Raw genomic sequence first — 27,456 nt, forward strand, 5'->3', positions numbered from 1 at the left:
GATGCTTGTCTTCACTTGCTGCTCCTGCAAAGCCTACTACAGCCTCCAGATGAAGGTTTAGCCTGCTGGAGACACTTGCCCCTCTACCATTCCAGCACCAACATCCAGACATCTCAGTGAAGCCATCCGAGGCCAACCAGATGACCTCCCAGTTGACCACAGCCACGTAAGCAAGCCCAGTCAGAAGCAGAAGCAGAACTGCTGAACTGAGCCAATGCCAGAATCATGGGCTAACAAATGGCTATTATTTTATATACTAAGTTTGGGGAGAGGTTTGTTACACGAAAACTAAAATAAATGGAAAGGTGAACAGACTTAGTGACCAAGGAAAATTTTATTTTACCTGTTTCTGCTTTTTAAATTTCACAATGAGAATATATTCATATACTATTTGTTTAAACTTATAAAAATATTTTATATCAGACTGATATTATAGTAAAGCCAACTATCACCTTAAAAACACATATACATAAGAACAAAATAATTCAGTCTAAATGGGAACATGAATTTGTGAAGCCACATTAATACTGCTCAGGGAAAAAGGGGTCAGTACAAAGTAGCAGGGTATACATTTACTACAAAAAAATATTAGTGAATAAGAATATAATCATGGTCACTGTCATGTCTTAATAATGGCTATTATCAAATTCTGTTAGTGTTAGGAGACATATATCTCAGATTGGCTTCTCTTCTTCTTCTGTAGGCAGGCAATGGCCTGATAAGACATTCCCTCATTTCAATTATTACATGCTAGGAGGTAAACATATGCTGAATAACTTTGGGCAAAAGTTAATTACCCTATCCACACTGCATTTCCTCAACTGTAAAATGGGGATAACAGTATTTATTTTATGGAGTTGTGAAAATTAAAACTCTTAGATCAAGGTGTGCAATAAAGACTCAATAAATGGCCTGTAACCTTAGTAAAATGATGTAAATTAAGGTCTTTGACTAACTTCTTTCTATTTTATCATCAAGCATCATCAACCCCAGTGTGATTTATCAAAATTAATTTGAAAATTTTTCCAACAACTTCATGAAAAAAACAAAGGCAATGTCATTAAAAAACCAAACCAAACCAAACCTGGGAATATATGTAAAAAAAAATATGGTAAAGAAAATTGAAACTCTGAGCAACAATGAATTCATTTGGTCCACATTCTACAATCCGAAATGGGTTTAAAAAACAAAAGCTTCCAATTTTGTACGTTACGAATTAACAAAAGGCAAAAAAAGAGAGCAATAGTTCAATGTCACTCTTACTATGACCTCTGGCACACACACTTTGAATTCATTCTACCATCATTTTTAAAAAAGAAGGCACTACTAATGGCTTTGGAAAATAAGGTTCTTTCATAAGAAATACACTAACCTTAACTGCAGTACTGGAAAGCTGTAGTTATTCTTTGATCAATGGCTTAACACTGCCCTTTTTCAAGGCAAGATCAGGCCTAGATACTTTTCTATATATGTATATACATCACCAGTTAAAAAAGAAAAATCAGGTCTGGGTGGGGTATTTATAAAAAAAAAAATAGCCAATTTTTAAAAACTGTTTTAAATAGGTAATTACCTAGCCTTTAGATATATGAGTCAGTGACCAACTGTAAAAAGTCTTATACCACAATGTACAGGTATTTTAGTTTGTCTTATTGTGAGGAATGAATAAATGCTACAAAAATTCCATTTTCATTTCAATTCAATTCAAATATTTTAAAGAGTGCTTGGTTTATATGTAATAATGTGGCAGATTGTGCAGTTAGAAGGATAAAGAAAGTTACATTACTATATATGCCAGATATTTACTGGTTACTGTATTTAATCATAATAATCCAATGAGGTAGAAATTACTAAAACTCATTTTACAGAGGAGGAAATTAAGGCTCACAGAAGTAAAATAACTTGTACAGGGTGTCTCAGGAGCAGAAGGCAGTGTGGAGGGTAACTGAAATAGGAGTGGGAGGCAGGACATAAGGGTAGTGCCATAAGAATATTCCTACAAACACAACACTCAGTGTACTTAGTCCTTTATCAGCAATTTGAAAGGGGGCTAGGACTGTGGGAAACCAGTGGAAATCTTTTGGGACTGGGCAAAGGAGTCACAGAAGGCTTAAAGTGGTTAATATTTGAGTTGTTACTTCAAGTAAGAGTAGTTTGATCAATTTCAATGCCAAGATTCACCCCCACCTCCCCTCATCCCCAATATATCAACCAAAATAAATTACTTACTTGAAATTGAGAAAAACAATTTTGAGAGAAATCTTCCTCAGATATATTATTCCATAGTTTTAAAACAAATAATATGATGACAGTTTAATTTTTAGGTTGCTTTTATGTGGCTTGTCTTGGTTTTTATTCTGAAATGAAATTTAGATTAGTCATTTTCTTGTTCTGAGAAACTAAGAGTATGCCAACATGTTTTAACTTCACATTTTTTCACATATCAACATGTATTCTTATTTACAAAGTCTTTCGTTTCACCATCTCAAACAAAACCTAATTTTACCATCTCAAACAAAATCTAATTTAATATATAAATTACTTTGAAGTGTAAATATATATATGCAAAATAAGATATTTGAAAAATTCTTGTTATATTTCCTTGGTAATTGTAATAAATGGAAGAAAAATAGAAAACTCTTGTTAGGTTGTTATATATTACACAAGCATTTTTGAGGTAACACACTCTTTTAATCTCTGAATCATTTATATGGTAAGTGCTCTCTTAACCCAAAGAAAATTAAATATCTGCCCCCAAGGAAACTGACCTTAAAATCTTAGTATTTCTCACAACTACCAACTAAAAAGAAAATAGAATTGAACCAAAAAAAACCCCTAAATTTTTCAAAGATAATTACTAAACTTTTTTTCCCCAGAATTTACTTTGCTAGGCATATGTTCAATTTCTGCTGCAGAAAACAGTCCAGTTTGCCAAATACTAATTAAGCAACCAAATATTTTTCACTTTAAAAAAATGAAATGGTTAAAAATCTACAGAGAACTGGAAGAAACACAAAAGATCATCTGGAAAACTTAAAAAGAATGACCAACTCCACCCCCCAAAAAAAATACCCCCCCAACATACCAAAAGATTAAATAGACTGTCATTAAGAGAGGGTTTTACTTATAATTTGCCTTGGTTTAAAAAATGCGTCCACTTTATGTTTGAATAGTGGATTTTTTTTTTAATTACTTAAGCTACCTACTCCTGCCTTACCTGTATCTTACCTAGAAACTATAAGTTAACAGTTTCACTCTAAGTTGACTGTACCTTAACTCCTATTATTTCCTTTCTTACTATCACTATAGTGTTAAAATGGCAGCCAGGTGCCAAAGTGACATATACTCCCTCATCCCACATCTTAATAAGTTTCTAAGTGTTTCTCTGAAATATCTAAGGCTAATGACAACATCCTTTGAAGCCTATTTAGTCCCAACCTACTTTTTTTTTTTTATTTTTTTAACCAACCTACTTTTAAACCCAAATCATTTTTCACTCATTTTAAATTGAACAAATTCTAACCCAATCAAAAGATGAGGAAAAAGTTTACTATAACACCAGAGGAACTTGAAAGGTCTCTTGATACAGTCCCCTCTTCATTAGAAAACTATATACATACAATTCTAGTATCGATTTTTGTTAACATCTGTCCTAAATTCTTCTTGTCATAGTCTAACCTTTATACAATTTTTTCAAAAGGAGATAGGTACAATCATCACAAAACAATCCTATTATGACCTATTCAACAGGAAGATTCTAAACACTGTCAGACATAGGCCAAAAAGATTTCTAAACTGTGTATGTGCAGTTTTTCTTACAATTCCTCTAAGCTTCTGTATGTTCATCTTTGAATTATAATAAATGCCTTTCCAATTTTCCCTGCAGTCTAGGGGGCCAGTATGAGGCAGTATGGGCTGAGAGTCAAAATCCCCAGTTTTCAGACCCAGCCCCAAAGCAACTAACTAGAGAACACAGGACAAATCTCTGAGCTTACCTACCTAGATAACAGTTTTCTTTAAATGAAATGCAAGAATTTAAGCAGAACGATGTTTCCCAACCCTTTTCACATTGTAAATATTTGTTCAGAACTTTGGCCAACAAGAGGGCATTTATAAGCATAGACATGGTGCTTGATTTAAAAAAACTTATCAGATTTTCTTTACATAATCATGGAAGAAAAATTTTAATTTAAAGAAAGTTTGTAACAATATGAATGAATTTCAAATCCAACTTTTTTACATCAGGAGCAATATTTCAAAGTAACAATGATGCTTTATTTTTGCAGAACTTACAGGCACTATTAGGGAGTCACCTTGCGGCAGGCTAAATGGTACATCAGACACACATGGCTAAGAGGATCGAATACAGAAATTCTGGCCTTGAGTTAGGCCCCCAGGACAACATCCCTGCTACTTGTCTTCTCACTGTCAGTGGCTGCACCCTGAGCTGGATGGCACGCTTCTCAAGCACCAGGAATACCAACTCCAATAACAGCTCCAAGATCTCTTTTCCACAAGAGGCAGCTACATACTCTGGCTAGCTGAGGCAGATTCCAAGTAGTAAAGCAGCACCTCCTTTCATGAACTTAAAATACTAAACAGAGCAATAACTTCTGTTTGTACTCATCAGGCTACCTCCTTACCTTCAGACCCCACTCCACAAGGGTGACTCTCCAGAGAGCCACATAACATCAACTGGAAGCTCTGAATTAGAAGACCTCTACTAAAATCTAAAATTAAACAGTATGACACTAATCATTTGACAATAATTTATGACTCTTATAGCTGTTTATTTTTGTTCTTCCTTACCAAGTCCTGCAAGCACAACATAACCTAAAAAAAATTAACTTTGAACAGGTATTAACATGCTCATGGCAAAAAAAAAAAAAAAAAAAAATCCAGAAATTACCAAACAGTATTAAAAAAAAAAAATTAGGCTCCCACCTTTGTCCTCTAGGCCACCAGTTATCCTGGAGGCAATCATGGTTACAAAACTCTCATGTATACTTTCAGATATATGTGTACATACATATATACAATATAAATGTTTATTTGTAAATACATGTTTATATTTATACATACATATATTTATTTATATGTATATATATACACATATCTCATTTTTTTAAACCACACAAATGGCAGCCTTGCATCTTGCTTTTTTTCTTGTAATATATCTTAGACATGGTACCATAGCAGTACACATAGTCTTGCCTCATTACTTTGAGAATTGCCTAGTATTCCAATGAATAGATTTGCCTCATTATTTTGAGGGTTGCCTAGTATTCCTTTGAAGAGATATACCAAATTTACTTAACCACTCCCCTACTGATTGATGTCTAGACTGTTTTCAATCTTTTGCAATGACAAACAATGCTGTCACAAATATTTTTACATGCTTATTTAACCACATATATATAATCTTCAAGGGGATAAAATCCTTGAATGAAATTGCTACATCAAAATATACATGCATTTTCAAACTGCTTTCCACAGAAAATGAACATTTTTTATTCCCACCAGCAATATATGAGAACACCCATTTTTTCTTTCTCTCACCCTCCCCAAGTTATACTAGGTAATCAATCTTTCCTAATTAGATAGGTGATAAATCGTATGTTGTAGCTTTAATTTATATCTTCAATATAATAAAAATTGCACATCTTTTCATACAAATTCTCTTTGCTCATTTTTTTTCCACTGGATAATTTTCTAGGAGCTCTTTGTACATTAAGAGGAAATTAGTCCTTTGTGAAAAGGATACAAGTTGTACTAGTCTATTTCTCTTTTAATTCTGTGATTTTTTTTCCCTCTATAGAGTTTATAAAATTCAGCAATCTGGCTTCATTTGTTTTATACTTCACGGGAGTTCCCATCATGGCCCAGTGGAAACAAATTTGACTAATATCCATGTTCTATACTTCATCATTCCTAGAATATATAAAACTAATAATCATTATCCTAACTGTTTAGTTTGTTTTCACTATTTTTTTTTAGGACCCCACTCGCAGCATATGGAAGTTCCCAGGTTAGGGTTCTAATCAGAGCTGCACCAACTGGCCTACACCACAGCCACAGCAATGCCAGAGCGGAGCTGTGTCTGTGACCTACACCACAGCCCGCAGCAACGCTGGACCCTCTTTAACCCACAGAGCGAGTCCAAGGATCAAACCCTCATCCTCATGGACACTAGTCTGATTCTTAGCCTGCTGAGTGACAAGAACTCCCTGTTTTCATATTTCAATCTTCTTATTCACCTGGAAGCCAAGTTTTTATTCTTCCAGATGACCCAGTGGCTATCTCGATACTGTTTATTAAAGAATTCTTCTTTTCCCTACTGATAGGACAGGTAGCACCCATTATCACACACTAAGTTCTCAGAAATATTTGTGTCCAGAAAAATTTCTGGCCTTTGCTCTGTTTCATCACTGTCAAGTGCCAAATCCATGCTACTTTGCAAAATATTTTAAAATTAAAATCAGTTTACACATAAACGAGTATAATAAAACCAGGAATTTACTGGCTTTCTATAATATAAGAATAATTTTAAACTTCCAAAATTGAATTTGTATAATCGAGTCTGAGACTATCATCATGAAGTTACACATTTCAGTTGATACTTACTTGGAGCCCAGTATCAACCTCAAGTCCTTTTTTTCCCCGTTTTCTGAACCATATCCAGAAAGCTAGTTTTTCCTTAATTTCATGAACAGGTCTTTTCCCAAATTATAAAATCAATACATGTTCTCTGCAGAAAATCTAAAAAACAGAAAACACACCTCCCAGAGAAAAGCAGCCTTTTTATTTTGTTGTATTTTTCTGCATTTTTAATAAGTGACTGTTTTGTAAACTGATTTTTTTCATGTAATATACTGACAACATTTCCTGTCTTATTTTATACTATATTTGTATTTACATTATAATCATGAAAACATGATTTTAATGACATAAATTCTACTGGATAACTGACCAAATTATGTAACCATTTCCCAATTAGTGGACATTTGGGGTTGATCTCTATGATGATTATTATCCATTGATTAATTTCTGAAAAAAAAAACAACAACAAAAAACGCTTGAGTTTCTTTTTGCTCTTTAGGGCCACACTTGCTACATATGGAAGCTTCCAGGTTAGGGGTTAAATTGGAGCTGCAGCTGCTGGCCTATGCCACAGCCACAGCAACACCAGATCTGAGCCACATCTGTGACCTATACTGCAGCTCATAGCAAAGCTGGATCCTTAACCCATTTAGTGGGGCCAGGGATCGAACCCACATCCTTATGGATACTAGTTGGGTTTGTAACCCGCTGAGCCACAACAGGAACTCCAAAAAATGCTTGAGTTTTAATTTTAAGCACTAAGATAAGTAAGAACTGACTATATAATGGTGAGCAAAAATGAACCCATTACCAGCACTTATGGAGGTTATTGAGGAAAACAGACATTAATCTCCAAAATATACAAAATTACAACTATACCAAGTGTTATGAAGGAGAGTTTATGGAGTTTTGAGAGTCTATGGTAGGGAAGGCTTCCCTGAGGAAAGATAAATTGGAGTTTAGGTGAAAGAAAAAGAAAAACATTCTAGGCAGAGGGAACAGCAGGTACAAAGGCCTCATTGTGGGAGGAGCATGGCAAGAATAAGGGACTGAAATAAGGTCAATATGTCTGGAACGTAAAGAGCAAGGCAAGAAGGACATGGCTCAAGCCCTTACTGGATAGAAAAGTAGGGGCCAGACTATGCAAGACCTTGTAAGACATGTAGATGCCACCACATAAGTCATGTAGCTTTGTCTTTATACTAAGTGCAATGGAAAGCTACTGAAGCATATCAAGGAGTAGGGAGATATAATCAGATTTGCAGTTTGAAAGATCCCTCTGATTATGGTGTAGAAAATAGACTAGAATGGAACAGAGTGGATTGGGGTAGGCCAAGATCAGAAGGGTATTGTAAACACATCCAAAAATGCTAGTAGTTTAGACTAGGGTAGTGATGGATAATGAAAAGAAGTAGATGGATTCAAAAGATAATCAGATTTTGCCAAAAGACTTACATTCATAGATTAATATCCCTAAAACTGGACTTATTGGGTCAAAAAAACAACTTTTCAAGGATTCTTGTATGCATTGCCAAGCTGCCTGGCCAAAAGCAGTTTTCTCTTTGCGAATTACCTTGTATCTGTTCCTCTATCAGAATTTTAAAATTCCTTTAAAATGGCTTAATCCATACTTCCTTCATGAAGCCTTCCCTGACTCCCCTTTTTGACTGAACATGTCAAAAGGTGGTCACTGAACATGTCCTCCTTTGAGTCCTTATTGTGCCTTATACAAATCTCTTTTTATGTTCCAATTAAACTATATTTGACTAGTGTTTACATGTCTATCATCTCTCCCACGTGCACTTAAGGAGGGTGAAAGTTGTTCATAACGACGGCACTTAAAAAATAGCTCAATATACATAGAAGGTTCTCATTAAGTGTTCACTGAATGAACTGAGTCACATATTACAAGATTCTACCGTGTCCACAGATTTAAGAGGACGCCTGTTTAACAAGTTTCTGACTTAGTGATGGTTATATGAAATCAAACATAACACAGAAATCTAATAAAATCTGCAATTCAGGGCTGCAGATTACCTGCTAAGTGATTTTGTTCGTGATAAAGCACTGAATTTCAGTAGTGCTTCTGAAAAATCTAATGTTTTCACCAAATAGATATTATGTGATGTTAAAATATTTTTAAATGGTTTCACAAAAAAGGCTATGAACAAAAAAGACTTTTATTAGAGGAAATCATTTGCAATCTGAGTTACTAATAAAAGCTATAGCTTTTAAATTTATACTCATCTCATATTTAATAAACCACCAAGATATCAAAAAAGTGAGGTTATTAAGCAACTACATACATTTATATAGCATTTCAGAATTATTAATTTATGTTGAAAAATCTGATTGCATAGCATCTACAACAGTCTACTAAAATTTTCACAAGCTGGAGGCAGACAGAGGAATGGCACAGTTCCTTACAGTTATCTCAAAGTCAAGCAGCTCCCTCTATAGTCTGTTTGGCCTACTTTTGTTTAATTACTTGCTTTGTGAACATCTCACTCACACTCTTCTATTTACTCCTACTCTGCATCTCAGCAGGGAGGCTTTTTGAAAGGATAATTCTGTTTAAATTGATGCTGAGAAAACTTAGAAAGCTGTCTAAGCACAACATGAAGTGAGTTACATCAGGCAACTAATAAGCAAGAACTGGGATGTGGAAACTGGACAGATTCCCAGATCCACCTGAGTCAGGTCCTTACAATAAAGCCTTAGGATTTTATTTGAAGTGAATTCTCAGAGCAGTCATACCCATATTCAAATCAAAATAAAAAAACACTGTCCTGTACTTGAGTTATTTATAACCTTGCCTCCATTAAAACCAGTCACTAAAATGGAGTTATATTGCTCAATACATTGCATAGCAAAACAATGTTCAAAACATATTTAAATGAGTGAAAGAAAAGCAGAAAAGGGTTTTGGATTTTTAAAATAATTCCATTACTTACATATAGAAAATTTAAGCAATTCTCTCAGGAACCAGCAAGCAAGGGATTAAATCAGACAGTAAAAATTTGCCATCCAAATTTTAAAAAAATACTTTTCCAAATTTCACCAACTTAAAATATGAGCTTTTAAACCTAAGACACTTAATTTATTTCTTAAATTACTCAAATATGCCCTCAAAACACAGGACAATCAGAAGTCAACTGGACTGTTTTCTAAAGCAGAAAAATACTTTTCATGCAATAACAGAAAAAACTAGTAAAAATGTAATAAACCAGTCAGTTCAAAATGTATAATATAAATCTGAAATGGCCACTTTATTTGGGAGAAAATTTCTTCTGCTGCCAATTTTCACGACTTCATTTGAAAAGCAAAACTCAGTTCAAAAACATATTTTCTCCAAACCATCATAAAAAATTAAGGACTTCCAAAATTAACTATTATATATGAAAGGCTTAAGTTTATGATACTCTATAACAGATTTATCATGTGTTACAATTTTTCATTAATATGAATAATTAGATATATAAACATAGTTTGTGCTATCAAACAATATTACCTGTCTTCATTAAAAATTCTAGCATTCAGACTTTTACTAAGCCAAATTAACATCTCTTTTATATTAATTATCTTCAAATTTTATTTTACCAGGTGGACTGGACTGGTTTCCTTTGGGGAGAGAATTTCAGAAGCACATGATTGCACAGTTTTTGTTTATGTTTAATTAACACTAATTTTACTGGGAGTTTCTGACATCCTAAAAATGCTAGCTTGATTTCTAAAGCTGTTAACTCTAAATGTATGCTAGAGACATTAAAATTTTTCACCTCTTGAGGAAACACAAAAAGTTTTGTTTCAAATTGTGAACTGTACTTATAGCAAACTCAGTTTGATAATCCTTATCACCTTGAAGTTTGAGTTTCTCCGTTTCAGGTTTTATATTTTTCAATGTATGTACAAAAGAGACATATTGATTTACATTATACATTTCAAGGTGCATTTTTAAACATTCAGGTGTTTTTTAAGGGGGAATACCAGCAATCTACTATAAGATGTCCAAGAGGGAAGAAACACATTCCTTTTTATAGACTAGTTCACTTGTCTATTTTTTCATACTGAGAAACACAAAACTACATCATACTTTTTTTTTTAAAGAATATCTTCTTACATAAAATTACTGCTTTTTCACAGTGAAATTCACTTACTTCCACAGACAAAACTAGCCTATAAAACAGCTTGCAAATGACTCACGGATACATATTTTTAATGAATAACTTGTGTAGAGAAAAAAACTATGCGTAGAAAAATAACCCAACCCGTACAAATTATAATACACAGCAATGATGCCACCGTATATCCTATTAGCATGCCACTTTATAACTTCAAAATTTGGCTGAACAGAGCTATAGCAACATCACCATTTTATTCTTTCTCTGCATCTAAAGTGAAAAAAAAATCAGTATATTACACTGAAATTCCAATTAGAAACTCAGACAGCACCACTATATTTAAAAGCGCAGAAAAATCTATCCCTCAAAACACTTTATTGCCTCTATTCTCCAGCTTCCAAAGTTTCAGGTGTTACACTTTCAACAAATTGTTAACAGCATCCAAATTCCCCATCTTACAAAGTCCACACCATCGAAATCTTTTTCACTGTTTTAAAAAGAAATATCCTACCAAACCTCACCAACAACGTTGACATTTTTAACAAAGAGAATTCACATTAAGAGATAACCGCTTGGAAAGACTGCCTGTGTTTGAGAAAGTGCTATTATCTTGAGAGCCCAGAGAAACTGACTGGAGTAATAAGATGAATGGTGATTAGGGCAAGGAGCATCAAGTGGGAAATGCTAGCTAAAATCCCAGAGGGCAATACCTAGCTAGAGGTAAGAGCATCTCTTTCCAGGAGGCAGCTCCATTATTTCACGTAGGCAGTTCAAAGCATATAGAAAAACAAAACAATTAAAAACCCTGTAAATTTGGCCACTATGCTATTTATAGTATCATAAATGCCCAAGAGCTTTAGAGAACGTGGCTTCTGTCTCCCCGCCCCACTTGTTCTTCAAAATAGTTTTTGTCTTAAACGTATGTGTATTTAAAATGTAATCCTACAACCCAGCAGAGAGGCATTTTCTTTAATGTTTGCGTCGCTGGGTTTAGCTGTGGTTCCTAAGATATTCACGCTATTAAGTGGGATGTTTTATGTTAGGCAACATAAACACGCATTTCCTACTTCCGTGGATACACGTTTCCCTGAAAGCCATGCACCTGGGGAGGCAGCCCTATTCCGACTCTGAGGCTTTCAACTCTAAGGAGTTATGACTGCACTCACAGCAGAACCACATGGTCACTTCAATGAGAAAGATCCGCTGGCCCCAGGCGCCCCCCTTCAGCCCTCGGCATCTCCAGAAAGGGCAGAGGAGAGCGCTGCTGAGAAAAGGCGACGAGGAAGGACTGACGACAGAGGTGACACTTCCCCACACGACCTAAGGCCATTGCCAGCAAGGGGCACTTGGGAGACGCAGAGGGTGCCCCACCAGCGACCGATCTCAGAGCGCAGCCCTGCGCACCCACTCGAGGAGGACGCGGCGCGGCCACCCGGCTAGTCCTCCGGGGCGAGAGCGGCGCCCGCCTGCCCGCGACCCCGTATGCGGACTCGGCAAGCGACCGCCGCACGCAGTGTAAACAGTCGGCGCCCGCCGCCTCCCCGCCACAGGCTGGATGGGGGGAGGGCCGTCGCGCTCGCGCGGACCCACATTTTTGCGCCTCTGTCACGCGCGTGAGGAAAAGCGACGAGGGTGAAGGGGAGGGAAGTCGCGGCAGCCGTCCGCCGAAAGGGCCGGTGGCGTGCGCGCGAGTGCGCGGCGGGGAGGGCTGCCCCGGCGCCCGCCGCTCACGCCCGCGCCCCGCGCCCGCTTACCTGCCGGGGTCGCTCCGAAGATTCGCACCACCGGCACCTTCTTGACAGGGGCCTGGGTGAGGGGGCATTGGCAGATATCCAGCCCCTGCAGCGGGCTGGCCATGTAGTAGTCGGCAGTCACGATCCTCACTGAGAACATGTTCGCCGCCGCCGCCGCCGCCACCGCCTTCTCTTCACTAGCGACCTGGCAGCGGCGGCTCCTTCCGCAGCGGCGGCCCCACAGCAACGGTGGCGGCGGCGCCCCCTCCCCTCCGCGGCTCGGCCCCCTCCTCTCACACTCCGACAACGCGAGCAGCGGCGGCGGGCGGGGCTGTGTGGCAAGGCGGCCGCCTCCTCAGGAGCACCCGGCGAGGGGCGACAGGAGAGAAGCCCTCACGCTTTCGTCGGTGCTGCTGCTGGTGCTGCCACCACTGCCGCCGCCGCCGGGAATCACACGGGCTCCTCGGTCCCAGGCTGCAGCTCTTGTTGCCATGATGATGATGTCACGGACGCAACCACTGGGGGAGGGGAGAAGGGGGTTGAGTGTGTGGCGAAGGGAGGGCTGTGAGTAGTTGGGGGAGGGGACGCGGCGGGAAAGGGAGGGAGCTGGGCGGGCGCCCGACCGGGACACCCAGGCGGGGGTCGAGAAGGTGGTTTCTCCCCCGCCCTCGGGCAAGCGGCGAGGGAGGAGGCTGCCGTCAAGCTGGGTTCGCGACCGGCTGGGGGGATCGATGACTCGGCCGGTGGGCACGGCCACCTGGGTGAGGGGCCGCGGAGGAGGGGGGGGGGCGGAGCGCCGATGTCATGGATGGGCTCCGAGGGCCTGGCGGGAGGGGGGCGCCAGTGTTCAGGGCCGTTTTGGTGGCGAGGAGGGATTGGCCTGAGCCGCAGTGCTCGCGCTCGCCTCGCCGACCGCCATTTCACATCCTGCAGAGAAGGCGGGGGCAGCCGCGGAAACAGCTTTTTACAAGGTAAGAGAACCCGCCCGCGGGGGGGGCGGGGAGACAAGGCGCAGATCTCGTGCCGCCGCGGCCTCGCGGGAGGGTGAGCGGCTGACACCAACAGCCCTTCTCAGGTAGCGCGGCAGACCCGCGCGTGGCCCGGGGGCGGTGCGAGGGGCGGGCGCCTGAGCGCGGGCTGCGGCCTATAAAAGGGCCGCCCCGGCGCTCCCTCCCGGACGTACGGCGCGAGCCGCCGCGCCCCCTCCTTCGTGGTGCTGCAGTGTCTGCGCCCAGCAGCTTAATGAGATTTATTCACGTTCGGCTATGTTCGGCTTTGCCAGGGGTTGGCAGATCCAGTGCACAGGGATTTCCCACCACGGTGTTTTTCTCCCGCCCCTTTCCTTTCTTCTCGCCTTAGTATCCCCCGCCTAGTTTCCTCCCCGGGGCCGGTAGGCTGCGTCCTGGGCGCGCGCCTGAACATGTACGGACTTGTCATTTCCCGGTGACCTCCCTCCTCCTCTCCCTCTCCTCTCTTCCCCGGCGGAATGTAGGATTAAGAACCTTTCAGCGAAATCTTCGGCCAGGGAAAAAGCCCCTGAAAGTCACTGCGTCAGATGTGGGCTCACAATGTTATTCATTAACAGTTGGTGTGAGGTTTTACTACCCTAAGGCATAAAAGCAAAAGGGAGCGGGCGGGGAAGAACCGTTAGACAAAACAACTTTATCCAGAAAGGAGGGGGGCTAGGGGTGCAGTTGTGAAATCCAGAAAAAAAGGGTAGGAGCAGATGGGGCTGGGTTGGCCATTTTATTGGAACCGTTGGCGTTTTGTCTGACTTGATCCCTAATATTGGGTGTGACCTTGGACAAATAAATTGGTTTCTTGGGGCCTCAGTTTCTTCATCTGTGAAACGAGAGTTCCTCTTAAAAATCCACAAATCTTCCCAACAAAAAGATTTAAGCAGTAGGAGACAGAACCGTGGTTTCAAGTTTGAAATATACCACTTAATTACGACCTTTGACAGTTATATTCAGTTTACCCAAATTAGAGATTCTTTCACGCATGTTATTATATAGGTGTATTTTAATGATTACTAGGTTGCCTTGTATTTGAACTGGTGTGAGAGATCCTTATTTGGAACCATCGTGGGTCTTAAAAGGCTCAAAGACACAGATCACTGGTAAGCTGTCTATAAATTCCATAACGTATAATGCTAATAAGAATTTATGCTTCAAGGGATTTGAGACTGATTACCACAGAGAATTAGCCTGCAGTTTTCAACCTGAGAGCATGATTGTAAACATAGGTGGCAAGATTTCCACTAATATACAGGAAATTACCTAATAATATCTTAAGAGGCAAAATCTTTTAAGTTGATTTAAGTTTTAGAAGCCTATGCAAGTGACTTAAAAATAGGACTACCATGCTAAATGCATTTTTCGGTAAATATTTTGTACAAGCTGGATGTCAGATGCACAATACTGGTGATTCTCACAGTATTCTATGCCACTAGTGTGTTGGTTAAAATTTGATATTTTGGCCTTTACTAAATCACATTTTGGGGGATTGGGGCTTGGAACTTGGTACTGTTAGCAACCCCACCCACCACTCTCATGATTCTTAATATAAAATTGAGATTCTCTGTACTATATTATAATCAAGGGCATCCATAATATGTATATTATTCCTAGCTAGAAAAAGGTAAAAGTAGGAGTTCCTGTTATGGCTCAGCCGGTTAAGGACTCGATATTGTCTCAGAGAATATTGGTTTGATTCCTGGCCTGGCTTAGTTGGTTAAGGATCTGGAGTTGCCCCCAAGCTGCCTCAGCTGCAACTCCAATTCAACCCCTAGCCCTGGAATTTACATGTGCAGCAGGTCTGGCTGTAAAAAGAATAGAAGGGGAAAACCAAAAAAGTATCAAATTCACAATTAGCTATTTCTAGAAAAGAGTTTCTTTCTTCCTACCTCCTGAATCAACATAATTTAAGAAAAGGCCGTGGCAACTACCACTCAAATTCTTCTAGAACTCTCAAGAAAAAATGTTCATTCTTGAAGAAAAACATTTGCAGCATGAAATCAGGATAATGTGTCCATTGCATGTAATCAAATTTCAGTTAATGCTCAAGTTGAAAACCTGACAATACTTCTCTAATTAGTCACTATCAAATGTGTTTGATAAATATATTCTCCTGAGGTAAGAAAGAGCTCTGGAATTTTGAGACAGAGAATGAAAACTTAAACTGTTATTTACTAGGTAAATGAGTTGGGACAGATAACTGAATTTGGAGGGGTTGTTTCCTCATAATGGATAGTAATTCCTGTTTTAACTTCTCAGGGATATTATAAGGCTCAAGTGAGATAATGTATGTGAAAGTATCAAAATGTTGACATCCAGAAGTTTAACTCATCTAAAAATAGTAAAATCATTTGGAACTCTTATCTATATATATGAGAAATGCTAAAATTGAACTCTGTACTCCATAACCTTAAGGCATCTTTTTGTTGTTGTTACCACTGCGGTAGCTTCTATTTGCCAGTTGATTTAAGAGTGAGAAACAAAACAGACATGGTTCATGCCCTTAGAATTTCATGGTCTAGCATCATAGAAATGTATTTTAGTCATATCAACTGACATTTTTATCATCTCTTCTAGTTCACTGACCTATACTCATCATGCCCTACCTTTAGTAAAAGCCCGCTCAGCCTTCTGTACCAGTACTGTTCAATGTCTGTTAGCATCTGCTTGTTAGTAATTTATAATTTAGAACAGAAGGCAATAGCTACCATGATTTTTTGGAAAATATTATAAAATGGTTTATTTGACACTTATCCAACCCCCTTCTAGCTTGCTTTTCTGTACTTTAGAAGCTAGAAAGTTAAAAACTGTCTTGAGACTCCCTTGCAACCATAGTCCTAGCATGGATGAGTGGTGAGCTGGTAAAAATCATTAGCAATGGCTGGAGGAAGGGAAAGACCCTGATTTGTATCACTGACTACACCCAAGCTATCAAAGTGACTTCACTGCATGAGGAGTTAGTTGTAGAAGATGCTAACAATTACATACAGGCTTCAGCCTATCACTATGTGACCTAGTTTCTAGCAATCAGATATACCCATTCAAGACATGAATCTGAAAACGAGCAACATGATGCTTCAGTTGCATTCAGGACAATCGGATTTTCTGGCAAGCACCATGGTGGAGGTGTCTGCTGCCTCTGAGTAGCTGGGGAGAGGTTCTGGCATCTAAAAATGAGTCATAGGTACTGACTGGCAAGTGGTGCTGGGGTGGGTTTCTGCTAGTATAGTGGATGTGATGTGGGATGTGTCCTTCCAGGCTTGGTTTCCTGGATGTTGTTTCTAGTGTTGTTTCTAGCCAGATCTGGTTCTCTGGTCCTCTCAGAGCTCTGTTAGCTAAATACTATCCTTTAATCCCTTGCTGCTTAAACTGGCTCAGTTACAGCCAGCTACACAGTTTGTTGAGCCTAGAGCAAAATGAAGAATGTAGGGCCCCTGTTCAAAAAGCAGGGAAAAAAATGTCATTATATGTACTAAAATATAAAGCTTTTTCTTTCTTCTGTCATCTCTCCTTCAACATGTCATGCTGTTTTTTTAATTGCTTTTTAATGTCATTCTAAGTAAAGAAAAATTAGAATTTTAAATTATTAGAATGAATTTTACCATTCATCTTTATATTGTGCAGTACCATTTATAAATGCAAATATAAGAGCATTTAACTCATATATGGAATCACTGGAATTACACAATTCATATTTTGTAGCTTGTACATGCCACAAAGATGTATTTAAGGAACAATGTAAATGCTCTATAAAACCGACTCAGCTATTTTTCTTTCCCTTTTTTTTTTTTTTGGTGGGATGCCACCAAAAAGTACCCCAGGGCCTGGAGAGTGGGGGTGGGGGGCGGGGGGAATCAAACTCACACCATAGCAGCAACTTGAGCCACAGCAGTGCCAGTTTCAGATCCCTGACCCACCAAGCCACCAGACAACTCCTTCCTTTCCCTTTGTCATATGCACACATCCTACCAACATGTGTAAGGAAGGACTGAAAGGAAATGAACTATGGGTTGCCCTGCCTTTCTCTTTTCTTCCATGACATCATTTTTCAGTGTAAATGTAATACAGGGAAGTAGCACACACAAGGAAGGATATGATTGATTCTTTGGTCACTTGTATTTCTTAGGATACCATTGCCTTCTTTCTGTGCCTGAAGCAAGTTCTGGTAGAAATGGAAAACATAGCCTCTTGGAACTGTCAGCGCCTCCACTAAATCAGTCATAGATGTAACAGGCTTGCCTTGTCATCTCTTTGTAACTCCCTGAATTCCTGGACCGCTTAAGTTCACTAGAAACCTGTGCTTTTCAGGCATTATGCAGACTGCATGCAAACGAAGTGATAAGGAAAAAAGGACAAACACGTTGGCTGCCTTTGCTTGCATGGATGACCTACCGTACCACGTACCACTGGACTTCTTTTATGAAACAGACATTCAAACATAAAAGTATTAAGATTTTCAGAATGGTAACTGCAGAGCATTAAACCAAGCAGTGGGCCCTATATGACTGCACAGTTTGTATGACTATGAAGTTGACCCTGAGCTCAGTGTTTCTCAAGGGGGGTTCTTCTGATACTTTGGATGAAACAATTCTTTATTGTGCCAGATATTTAACATCCGTGGCCCCTGGGCACTACATGCCACTGTGATAAAAAAAAAAAAAAAATGCCCACATACATCTCTAAATGCCCCAAAGAGGAGTTACTGCTCTCTACTGAACTCCTGGAGTGGACTCCACTGTCTGCGGCTGGGAACCATGATCATTACAGATCCAAGAAAGGTCATGTGCAATTTTTGCTAGGAATTCTCAAGCAGAGCAAAATACAGAGTTGAGTTTAAAAGATTTCAAAATTCTCATACCTGGAGGAGTAGAATTATGGTGACCTTTTTTTTCAATTGTCAGAAAAATAACACCACTTACATCGGCAGTGAAACAAATATCTGGAATGAATGTTTAAAGGGCATCAGTGAGTTTTATGTGTCACATGCATGTAAGTGGTAGTTGACTCCATATAGATGACAGTCTAGAAAAAGAGTGGAGTTCTTAACATGGCTCAACAGAAACAAATCTGACTGGCATCAGTGAGGACTCAGGTTCGATCCCTGGCTTTGCCTAGTGGGTTGAGGATCTAGTGTTGCCATGAGCTGTGGTGTAGGTCACAGATACATCTTGGATCTTACGTTGCTGTGGTGGAGACCGGCAGCTATAACTCCAATTCCACCCCAGGCCTGGGAACCCCCACATGCCCAGGTGCGGCCCTAAAAAGACAAAAAAAGAAAAGAGTGAAAGACCCCAGAACAGCAAAGAGAACCATCTTACCTTCATTGTTTTAATTAGCTGGTTTTAAGGAGCTGTGGTACATTTTTTTTTTTTTTTTTTTTTTTGCTATTTTAGGGCCGCACTCTAGGCATATGGAAGTTCCAGGCTAGGGGTCAAATCGGAGCTAAAGCTGCTGGCCCTCACCATGGCCACAGCAACTTGGGATCCAAGCCATGTCTGCAACCTACACCACAGCTCACTGCAACACTGGATCCTTAACCCACTGGGTGAGGCTAGGGATCAAACCTGCATCCTTATGAATCCTAATCACGTTCTTTAAATGCTGAGCCTCGAAGGGAACTCGGAAGCTGTGGTACTCTTAATATATTGGATTTTGAACTTAGTTTCATTGCGTCTTTTTTTTTTAAGTTTTAGTTCCTGATTTAAGAATATTAACATCATGGCGTATTAGAGCTGAAACAAGATAGTCCAAATCATTTTGTTTCCTTTATTCCTATACTGTTAGCCATGTAGAGATTAAAAGCCCTAGCTCGATAGACCTGGTCTTGCCTTTGCTAACTCTCAACCTCAGTTTTTCTCAGTAAAATGGGGATAATAGTATATTATCTTAGGTTCTAAGTCACTTCACCAAAGGTCAATTCATTAAAAAGCAATTTTAGGAGTTCCCGTCGTGGCGCAGTGGTTAACGAATCTGACTAGGAACCATGAGGTTGCGGGTTCGGTCCCTGCCCTTGCTCAGTGGGTTAACGATCCGGTGTTGCCGTGAGCTGTGGTGTAGGTTGCAGACGCAGCTCGGATCCCGCGTTGCTGTGGCTCTGGCGTAGGCCGGTGGCTACAGCTCCGATTCAACCCCTAGCCTGGGAACCTCCATATGCCGCAGGAGCGGCCCAAGAAATAGCAACAACAACAAAAAGACAAAAGACAAAAAAAAAAAAAAAAAGCAATTTTACCAAGAAATGCATTTGCTAAATAAATTCAAAATTAATATTCCCCAAAACAAGTATTTGGTAGGTATAACTGATTCTTTGCCAAATTGGTTTTTAGAAAATTGGACTGTTTTCCATCTTTATTAGGCATATTATAAATACTAAATAAGCTATTGCAGAAAAAAAAAAAGTGCCTACCAAACTGCCTAATAAATCATAGCTGTAATCCCTCCAACATTCTGACTTCAAGTCTTGCCGTTTCTTTCTCCTGAATATTCCCCATTCCTGTTCATATAATCATTATCCTTTGGTAGGCTTTCACTCTCTTTAGGTAACTATTCCAGTAGTTACTTGATTAGCCTTATTCCCCTCCACACTTATTTTCAACACTACAGCATGGATGATCTGTCTACCACACAAATTTTAAATTATCTACAGTGTAGCACATTTCACCTTTTTATGTATTTATTCTCTAGTACCACTGAAGTACTTGCATTTCCTTAAATATTCTTTTTGAAAAAGCATCAAGTCTCTATGCCTTTGCCTTTCTAACTGGAATATTGCCCCCTTCTTGCCTCCTGTCAGAATTCTTACTCATCTTTCAGGTTTTAGCTAAAGTGCCGCTTCCCTTGCAAAGCTTTCCCTGATTCCCCCCAAGTAGATTTCTATGCTGCTACTGCTTATTGCACATGATCCTGTTGTAATGCATAGATTATTGTAGTTTTGTTAGTTTGTCTGTCATTCTAATAGACTGTAATTTCCTTGAAGGAGGGGAACACATTTCATCCTTTACATACCAGTTCTAAGTGTAGTACCTGGACTATACTATTTATTGAATATTTATTAAATTAAAAAATGAAAAGATCTATTTATAAGACTGTCTGCCTTCTCACCATACCTCCACTTTACATATCAGGAAGCCGAGGCCCAAAGAAATGAAGCTATTTAGTGTGAGCCCATGCCTTTTAAGTCCAAATCTATTACTTTTATACCATAGAGAATCTTCTGAGTAGCGTCTGTATACTAGTCAGTTCTTGCAAATCAAAACTACAATGAGTTGTCACCTCACACCAGTCAGAATGGCCATCATTGAAAAATCTACAAATAGGGAGTTTCCGCTGTGGTGCAGAGAGTTAATGATCTGGCTTGTTTCTGAGGCACTGGTTTGATGCCTGGCACAGTAGGTTAAGGATCTGGCATTGCTGCAGCTGTGGTGTAGGTCACAGCTCCAGCCCTGATTTGATCCCTGACCTGAGAACTTCCATATGCTGCAGGAGTGGGGAAAAAAAAAAAATTATAATTTTTTTTTTAAAAAGTCTACAAATAGACTTTTCTCCCTGATGTGGAGAAAAGGGAACCCTTATATGCTGCTGGTAGGAATATAAACTGGTGCAGCCACTATGGAAAACAGTATGCAGGTTCCTTAAAAAATTAAAAGTAGAGTTACCATTTGATCCAGCAATCCCACCCCTGGACTTATATCCAGAGAAAACTCTAATTGGAAAAAATACACATACCCCAGTGTTCATAGCAGCACTATTTACAATAGCCAAGACATGGAAGCAACTTAAATGTCCATTGACAGAGGAATGGGTAAAGAAGATGTAAGATTCCATGCATACAAATGGAATACTGCTCATCCATAAAAAAGAAGGAAATAATGCCTTTTGCAGCAACTTGGATGGGCCTAGAGGTTACCAAATTAAGTGAAGTAAATCAAAGACAAGTATCATATAATATCACTTATATATGGAATCTATAATCTGATACAAATGAATTCATTTAGAAAATAGAAACAGACTCACAGTCATAGAAAACAAGCTTATGTAAAGGGGAAAGAGAAGGGGAGATAAATTAGGAGTTTGGGATTATCAAATACAAACTACTAATATATTAAAACAGATAAACAACAGGAACCTGCTGTATAGCACAGGGAACTATAATCAATATTTTGTAGTGGAAAAGATTATGAAAAAGAACACATACTTATAAAATGTATACAGGTATATGTATGTATGTATAGCTGAATCACTTTGCCGTACACCAGAAACTAACCAACATTGTAAATCCACTATACTTCAGTTTAAAAGTGTGAGTGGGGGTGTGAGGGTGTGGGGGTGTGTGTATACAACACACATGCTAGTCATTTCTGTTATGGAAATAGCCTGTCTTGTCAGTTCATTCATCTCTAATCTAGGGAATAGGCAGAGGAGCATAGTGATTTGACAAGGTTCATGTTTTCCTCCTTATTCAGTTATTTGATTGCTTTTGTTTAGTTTTTAGTAAATTCAGTGAAATTCAAAGTATTCTTTGTGTTATTCCTTTCTTTTACCAATCATAGCACTCAATTTTCTTAAGGAATAAATGTCTGATGCATTAGTCCAGTGGTTCTCAACCCAGGCAGTCCCCTCCCCCGCCCCAGCCCCACCCCCACCCTGGGGACATTTGGTAAAATATCATGAAACATATTTTTGATTATCACATCTGAAGGAGTGCTACTGGTATCTAGTAGGTTGAAAACCCCTGATCTAAGGAAAATTTTTACGTAGCCCTTCATCCGTTGTCTGGCCTCTATGAAACCACCATGGAAAACAAACTCCTTCCCAGAGGGGATAAGGAAGCCCTAAGTAAGTGCAGCAGACTCTGGAGGCAATTGCCATCAACTCTGCTCATTTTCAAAAGATTTCATGCACCTTTCCCCCAGTTTATTCATAGCAGCTGCTTGGGTATAGGTAGTCACATAAATATGTATTGCCTAAATGATTAATAAAGTATTTTATGACTAAAAGAGCAACGTTTATGTGTCTCTTACAAAAAAAAATTAAAGGGAAGTCAATCATTGTGAGAGCTGAATTTCTCTCTGTTCTTTTTAAACGAATTAATTACTTACAGGGAGAAGCAAAACTTTTAAAAAACAACTCTCAACTCCTCCACTTCTATAAATTATCAATAATAGTTTTAAGGGGGAGACCAATGAGCTTATAAATTAAAAATGATGTTTGAGAAACAAAAAAGAAGCTTTCAGAATAGAGTAATATTAGAATTGATGCTTGAGCTCTCCAGGACCCTCATTTAAATTATGAATCCAGAACTGATATTGGGGCATTTCTGATGGATTGTGGCTAGGCAGGAAGAAGCCAAGCACATAGAGTAAGGTTAGATTGAGCTCCCAATTTAAATAATCAAGATACAAAATCTCAGAAGCAGTATGTCTATAGTGCAGCATATCTCGGGGTAGTTTTCCCTGGCCCCAAAGTCCCCAGCGCACTTAAACCACATTTCAGGAAAACTTCCACTAATAATCTTTGTTACTGACAGTGAACTCTTCTGGGTTTTGATCCTCGTTTTACATCCCCATTCAGGGGCCAGGAAAGACTATTTACTCTCAGACCAACACTTGTATTTCCTTATTTTTTTAATAAAATGTATTTCTTCAATCTTAAAAGGTTTTAAATGTATAGGATAAATAATATGGGAAGCCATAAAGAAAATACAGGACACTCAATCCCACCCAGAGGCAGTAATGATTAATATTTTTGTCCATTTTTTCTAGAAAATGTTTCTATAAATACATTACATAGTAGAAATAATATCCTGTTTTTTTCCACTTTACGTTATAATAGGAACACTTCCCATGCAAATTAGAATTCTTCATAAATATTATTCTAGTGGATGCAAAATATGCTCTGCTATGGAAATATAATAGTTTACCATTTTCCTACTGTTGGCCAAAAACAGAATGCTTCAAACTTTACATTATTATAATCCTAAAATCCTAGCATTTAGGTCCATGTTGGATCCTACCCTTAACTTTTCAAGAAACTTACTTTATGTTCATTATTTGACAAGAACATTAGTTCCCAGTACATGCAATGTTCTTTCTCTCCAAAGAAGAAAGAATTATATATGATATTCTTTCTACCTGATTTGCTCTTTCTCTCCTCTTTTTGCACAGTTAGTTCACTCTTCAAATTTCAGGTCAAAAGTCACTTCCTCAGGGAAGCCTTCCCAAACTCTGTATTTGATTATGGGTCTCTGTTACACACTCTAATTGTACTGTGTTCTTTCCCATAGTGTTTACCTCTGGTTGCAACAATCCATTTGTTTGTGTATTATTTGGTTAATTTCTGAACCCCTCTTGGACTGGAATACTATAATCATCATCTGGATAAGCAGTGATTATAATGCTGTTATTAAACACAGGCCAGTTAATGTGATCTTATTCATATCACCGACAAGATGGGTTAAAGCTTGAGGTCGAAATACAATTAGTACACCTAGTCCAGAAATAGTTATGTGCCAGGTGTCATGCTAGGTGCTGGGAATATAGAAGTGAGAATGACAGGCATGATTTCATCTTTCCTGCTTATAGTGCAGTGCAACTTTTGGCAAACTTTTCCTGAAAAGAGGCAGATAAATTTTAGGCTTTCAGGCCATGTGGTTTCTCTCACAACTATTCAGCTTTGCCATTGAAACACAAAAACAATCATCAACAATACATAAATAGTTACCAACAATACATATGTGAAAGTATGTCTGGCTTCCAATAAAACTTTATTTACAAAATCCAGGGGCTGGATTTGATCCATGGGCTATTATTTACTGACATCTAGTCTAACGGACAGGACTGCCATTGAACAGATCATTTGAGATGATAGATACTTCAAAAGAAAGGGACACGGTGCAATAAAGTCACATAGCAGAGCTGTCAAACCTAGTCTGGAAAAAAGAATAAATACTTTCTTGAGGAACATGATTTTAAGCCAATATTTCAGGAAGAAGAGGGTTTATCCAGATAAAAATAGGGGCAACAGGCTTGATGAAGACCTAAAGCATGAAAAGAGCAAGAACAGAAGCAAATCCATCCTTAAACTTGATGATAGGGAGAGGGAAATGAAATCGTGTAGGGACAAAGTATAGAGTGAAAAGACAAACTAAGAGTTTTGAAAAAATTTCAGAACTAGTACTTCCCAGAGGAAGAGATGCCAGCAGGAAAGACTAAGAAGGAATGATCAATGAGTGTAGCAGTAGCAGGAAACATTCCATCTGGATGTGCAGAATATGTAAGTTGGAAGACATTAGCCTAAAGGCTGGAAACCTCAGAGAACTGATATACTTTCTGAAAGGTAAGTATATATGTCTATATAGATATAAATTATATATACTTATATATAATATACATATGAATTATGCATATATCTAAGTATATGTATAATTTATAAGAAAAATAGAATAAGGGTTAAAAAGTGAGGGAGTTGTAGGGCAGAGAATGAAGAGCTAGTGAAGGAATCAGAAGTAATAGAGAGGAACACATTGCTAGTACATAGTAATTGCTCAATATTTTGATAAGTAAATGGAAGGAACATTTTAATATAAAATCAAAGAACCCAAGAGGGAAGGGGTTTTAGTAACAGGTTGACCTATAGTTTTGCATGTTTAAAAAAGCTATTGCCTTGGCTACCAGGGAAAAGGGTGCAGGTAAGGACTCAGCTACTTTTGATACCCCATACAGGATAGGCCTGACCTCTAATTCCTACCTTTAAGAAAAATTGACCTAGCTTTTTTCTTCCCTAAAGATTTCATTGAGTAGGGGAGCTTTATATAAAAAAATTTTAAAAAATGATCATTAAATTAAAAATGATCTAAATAGACATTAAGAAGATGTACAGATGGACAAAAACTAGAAACTATAAATGCTGGAGAGGATGTGGAGAAAGGGAACCCTCCTACACTGTAAGTAGGAATGTAAGCTGGTGCAACAACTATGGAGGACAGTATGAAGGTTCCTTAAAAAACTAAATATAGTACTACCATATCATCTAGCAGTCCTACTCCTGGGCATCTATCCAGAGAAAACCATAGCCCAAGAAGATACAGGCACCCCAGTGTTCATTGCAGTACTATTTACAACAGCCAAGACATGGAAGCAACCTAAATGTCCATCTACAGGGGAATGGATAAAGAAGATGTGGTACATATGTACAATGGGGTATTATTCATCCATAAAAAATGAAATAATGCCATTTGCAGCAACATGGATGGACCTAGATATTATCTTAATGAATGAAATAAGGCAAAAAGAAATATGGTATCACTTATATGTGGAACCTAATAAAAAATGATACAAAAGAACTTATTTATAAAATGGAAACAAACAGATTTTAAAACCATTTTATGGTTACCATAGGTGAAACTGCTGGAGAGAGGGAAGAATTGGGAGGGTGGGATAACATATACACACTAGTGTATAAAGTAGATGATTAATGAGAACCTGTTGTATAGCATAGGAAAATCTACTTACTAGTCTGTAATAACCTCTAGGGGAAAAAAGAATGGGTATATTTTCATATATAACTGATTGACTTTGCTGTATACCTGAAAGTAATACAACAGTGTAAGTCAACTATACTCCAATATTTTTTTTAAAAAAAAAGAAGTGTGTTAAAAAAAGATTTCAATGAGTAGAAACAGGAGCCTTCCTGTGTCAATACATGCTCAAAATAAAAATATAAAATTAAAATAACAAGATTTTTTCATAGATTGCAATGACACAAGCTCAACTTTATCTTTTCTCTTGGTCATCTATTTAAACATGTATTTTATCAGTTAAGTCTAAGCATTCTATATTGTCACTTTAACTTTTTACTAACTTCTTGTTGATATAGATAAAGTCCTATGTTAGATGCTGGGGGTGGTTCCAAAAAATGTAGGACATGGCTCTGGGCTAAAGTAGTAGGTAATTGACCAGTAAATTATAAGTTTCTTGACATCAGGAATCATATTTGACATTTCCCTTTTTTTCCTTGCACAGTATCAGACATATGGTTGGAACTGCAGAAGAAATGTCCCCTTGCCCTTTGCATTGCATCATTTGATGACCAAGTGGTGTCCATCTAGCCAGTTCTGTATGACTTGGACAAAACATGTTGCTTTCTGAAGCAGACAATGTTCTGAAGGCATCAATATCAGTAATTTCAGCTTGTTGAAGATGGAGGTTCTTTGTGTAAAAGGTCAGCCTGTCAGTAAATAGCATGCCACCCTGTCCTTTCAAGATTATAAGAAACTTTTATATATGTGTTTTTATACTTAAAAAAAAAAAAAAAGAGTAATGGAAAACTGTGCCCAGTGGTTTCACCAGATATTTTCAAACCAGAACTAGGGCAACCGAATTCTAATTTGTTTTTAAAACATTTAGCTTCACAAACTTATGAGAGCAGGGAGCTGAGATTTTTCTTGCCTGAATTAGCAGGTAGTTTCATTTTCCATTTAACTTTAGCAGAGGAGACCTAGCTTCAGAATGAAAATGTGAAGCATAGGTTCTTGCCAAGTAAAGCAAAATTAGTCTTAAGGGTGAAGGGAGCCATTACCCATTTTTCTTAAGCTGCTGCTTACTTCTGTATTAATATGAATGGTTTTTAGACTGAAACTCACAGATAAGGGGGAAAGGTTCCCTTTCTAGAACCCAGTCCCCTGTACTAAGCAAATCCAAAGTCTTTCGAAAATGAGTGGGTGGTCAAGGGGGAACTGTTGTTTAACTCAGGGAACTCTACCCAATATTCTGTGATAACCTAAATGGGAAAAGACTCTTTAAAAGATTGGATATGTGTATGTGTATAATGGAATCACTTCATTGTACAGCGGGAATTATCAAAACATTGTAAATCAGCTATACTTCAATAAAACTTTTAAAAAATGGAAACTAGGAGTTCCCGTCGTGGCGCAGTGGTTAACGAATCCGACTAGGAACCATGAGGTTGCGGGTTCGGTCCCTGCCCTTGCTC

General features: G+C 38.6%; 2 protein-coding genes and 1 long non-coding RNA gene across 7 annotated transcripts in view; 2 read left to right on the forward strand and 1 right to left on the reverse strand.

Moving 5' to 3' along the window:
* REV3L (REV3 like, DNA directed polymerase zeta catalytic subunit) overlaps nucleotides 1–13,067 on the reverse strand; it is a 203,960-nt gene extending 190,893 nt beyond the window's left edge. For 2 of the 4 annotated variants that reach the window (XR_002343827.1, XM_021091238.1), the window contains exon 1: nucleotides 12,476–13,067. Coding sequence is in view for 1 of the 4 variants with exons in the window: in XM_021091238.1 (XP_020946897.1) it covers nucleotides 12,476–12,614 (139 nt within the window). In the remaining 3 variants the exon portion in view is untranslated. Of the gene's footprint in view, nucleotides 1–2,229; nucleotides 2,358–6,624; nucleotides 7,138–12,475 lie in introns of those variants that run through there. The other 2 variants (XM_021091241.1, XM_021091248.1) reach the window with 2 other exon arrangements.
* The window catches only part of LOC102167874 (translation initiation factor IF-2-like), a 77,269-nt gene continuing 62,425 nt past the window's right edge, over nucleotides 12,613–27,456 (forward strand). Inside the window, exons 1-3 of the mRNA XM_021084615.1 lie at nucleotides 12,613–12,912; nucleotides 13,053–13,215; nucleotides 13,388–13,425. Coding sequence (XP_020940274.1) covers nucleotides 12,613–12,912; nucleotides 13,053–13,215; nucleotides 13,388–13,425 — 501 coding nt within the window. The remainder of the gene's footprint in view (nucleotides 12,913–13,052; nucleotides 13,216–13,387; nucleotides 13,426–27,456) is intronic.
* LOC110260596 lies at nucleotides 13,434–27,374 on the forward strand. 2 transcript variants are annotated; one of them, XR_002343829.1, is made up of 2 exons: nucleotides 13,434–13,529; nucleotides 14,491–27,374. It is a non-coding gene; the product is annotated as an uncharacterized LOC110260596 (long non-coding RNA). The 2 variants fall into 2 exon arrangements; XR_002343828.1 differs by lacking the exon at nucleotides 13,434–13,529 and adding an exon at nucleotides 13,536–13,876.

Source organism: Sus scrofa, chromosome 1, assembly GCF_000003025.6.
Source record: "Sus scrofa isolate TJ Tabasco breed Duroc chromosome 1, Sscrofa11.1, whole genome shotgun sequence".
NCBI lineage: Eukaryota > Metazoa > Chordata > Mammalia > Artiodactyla > Suidae > Sus > Sus scrofa.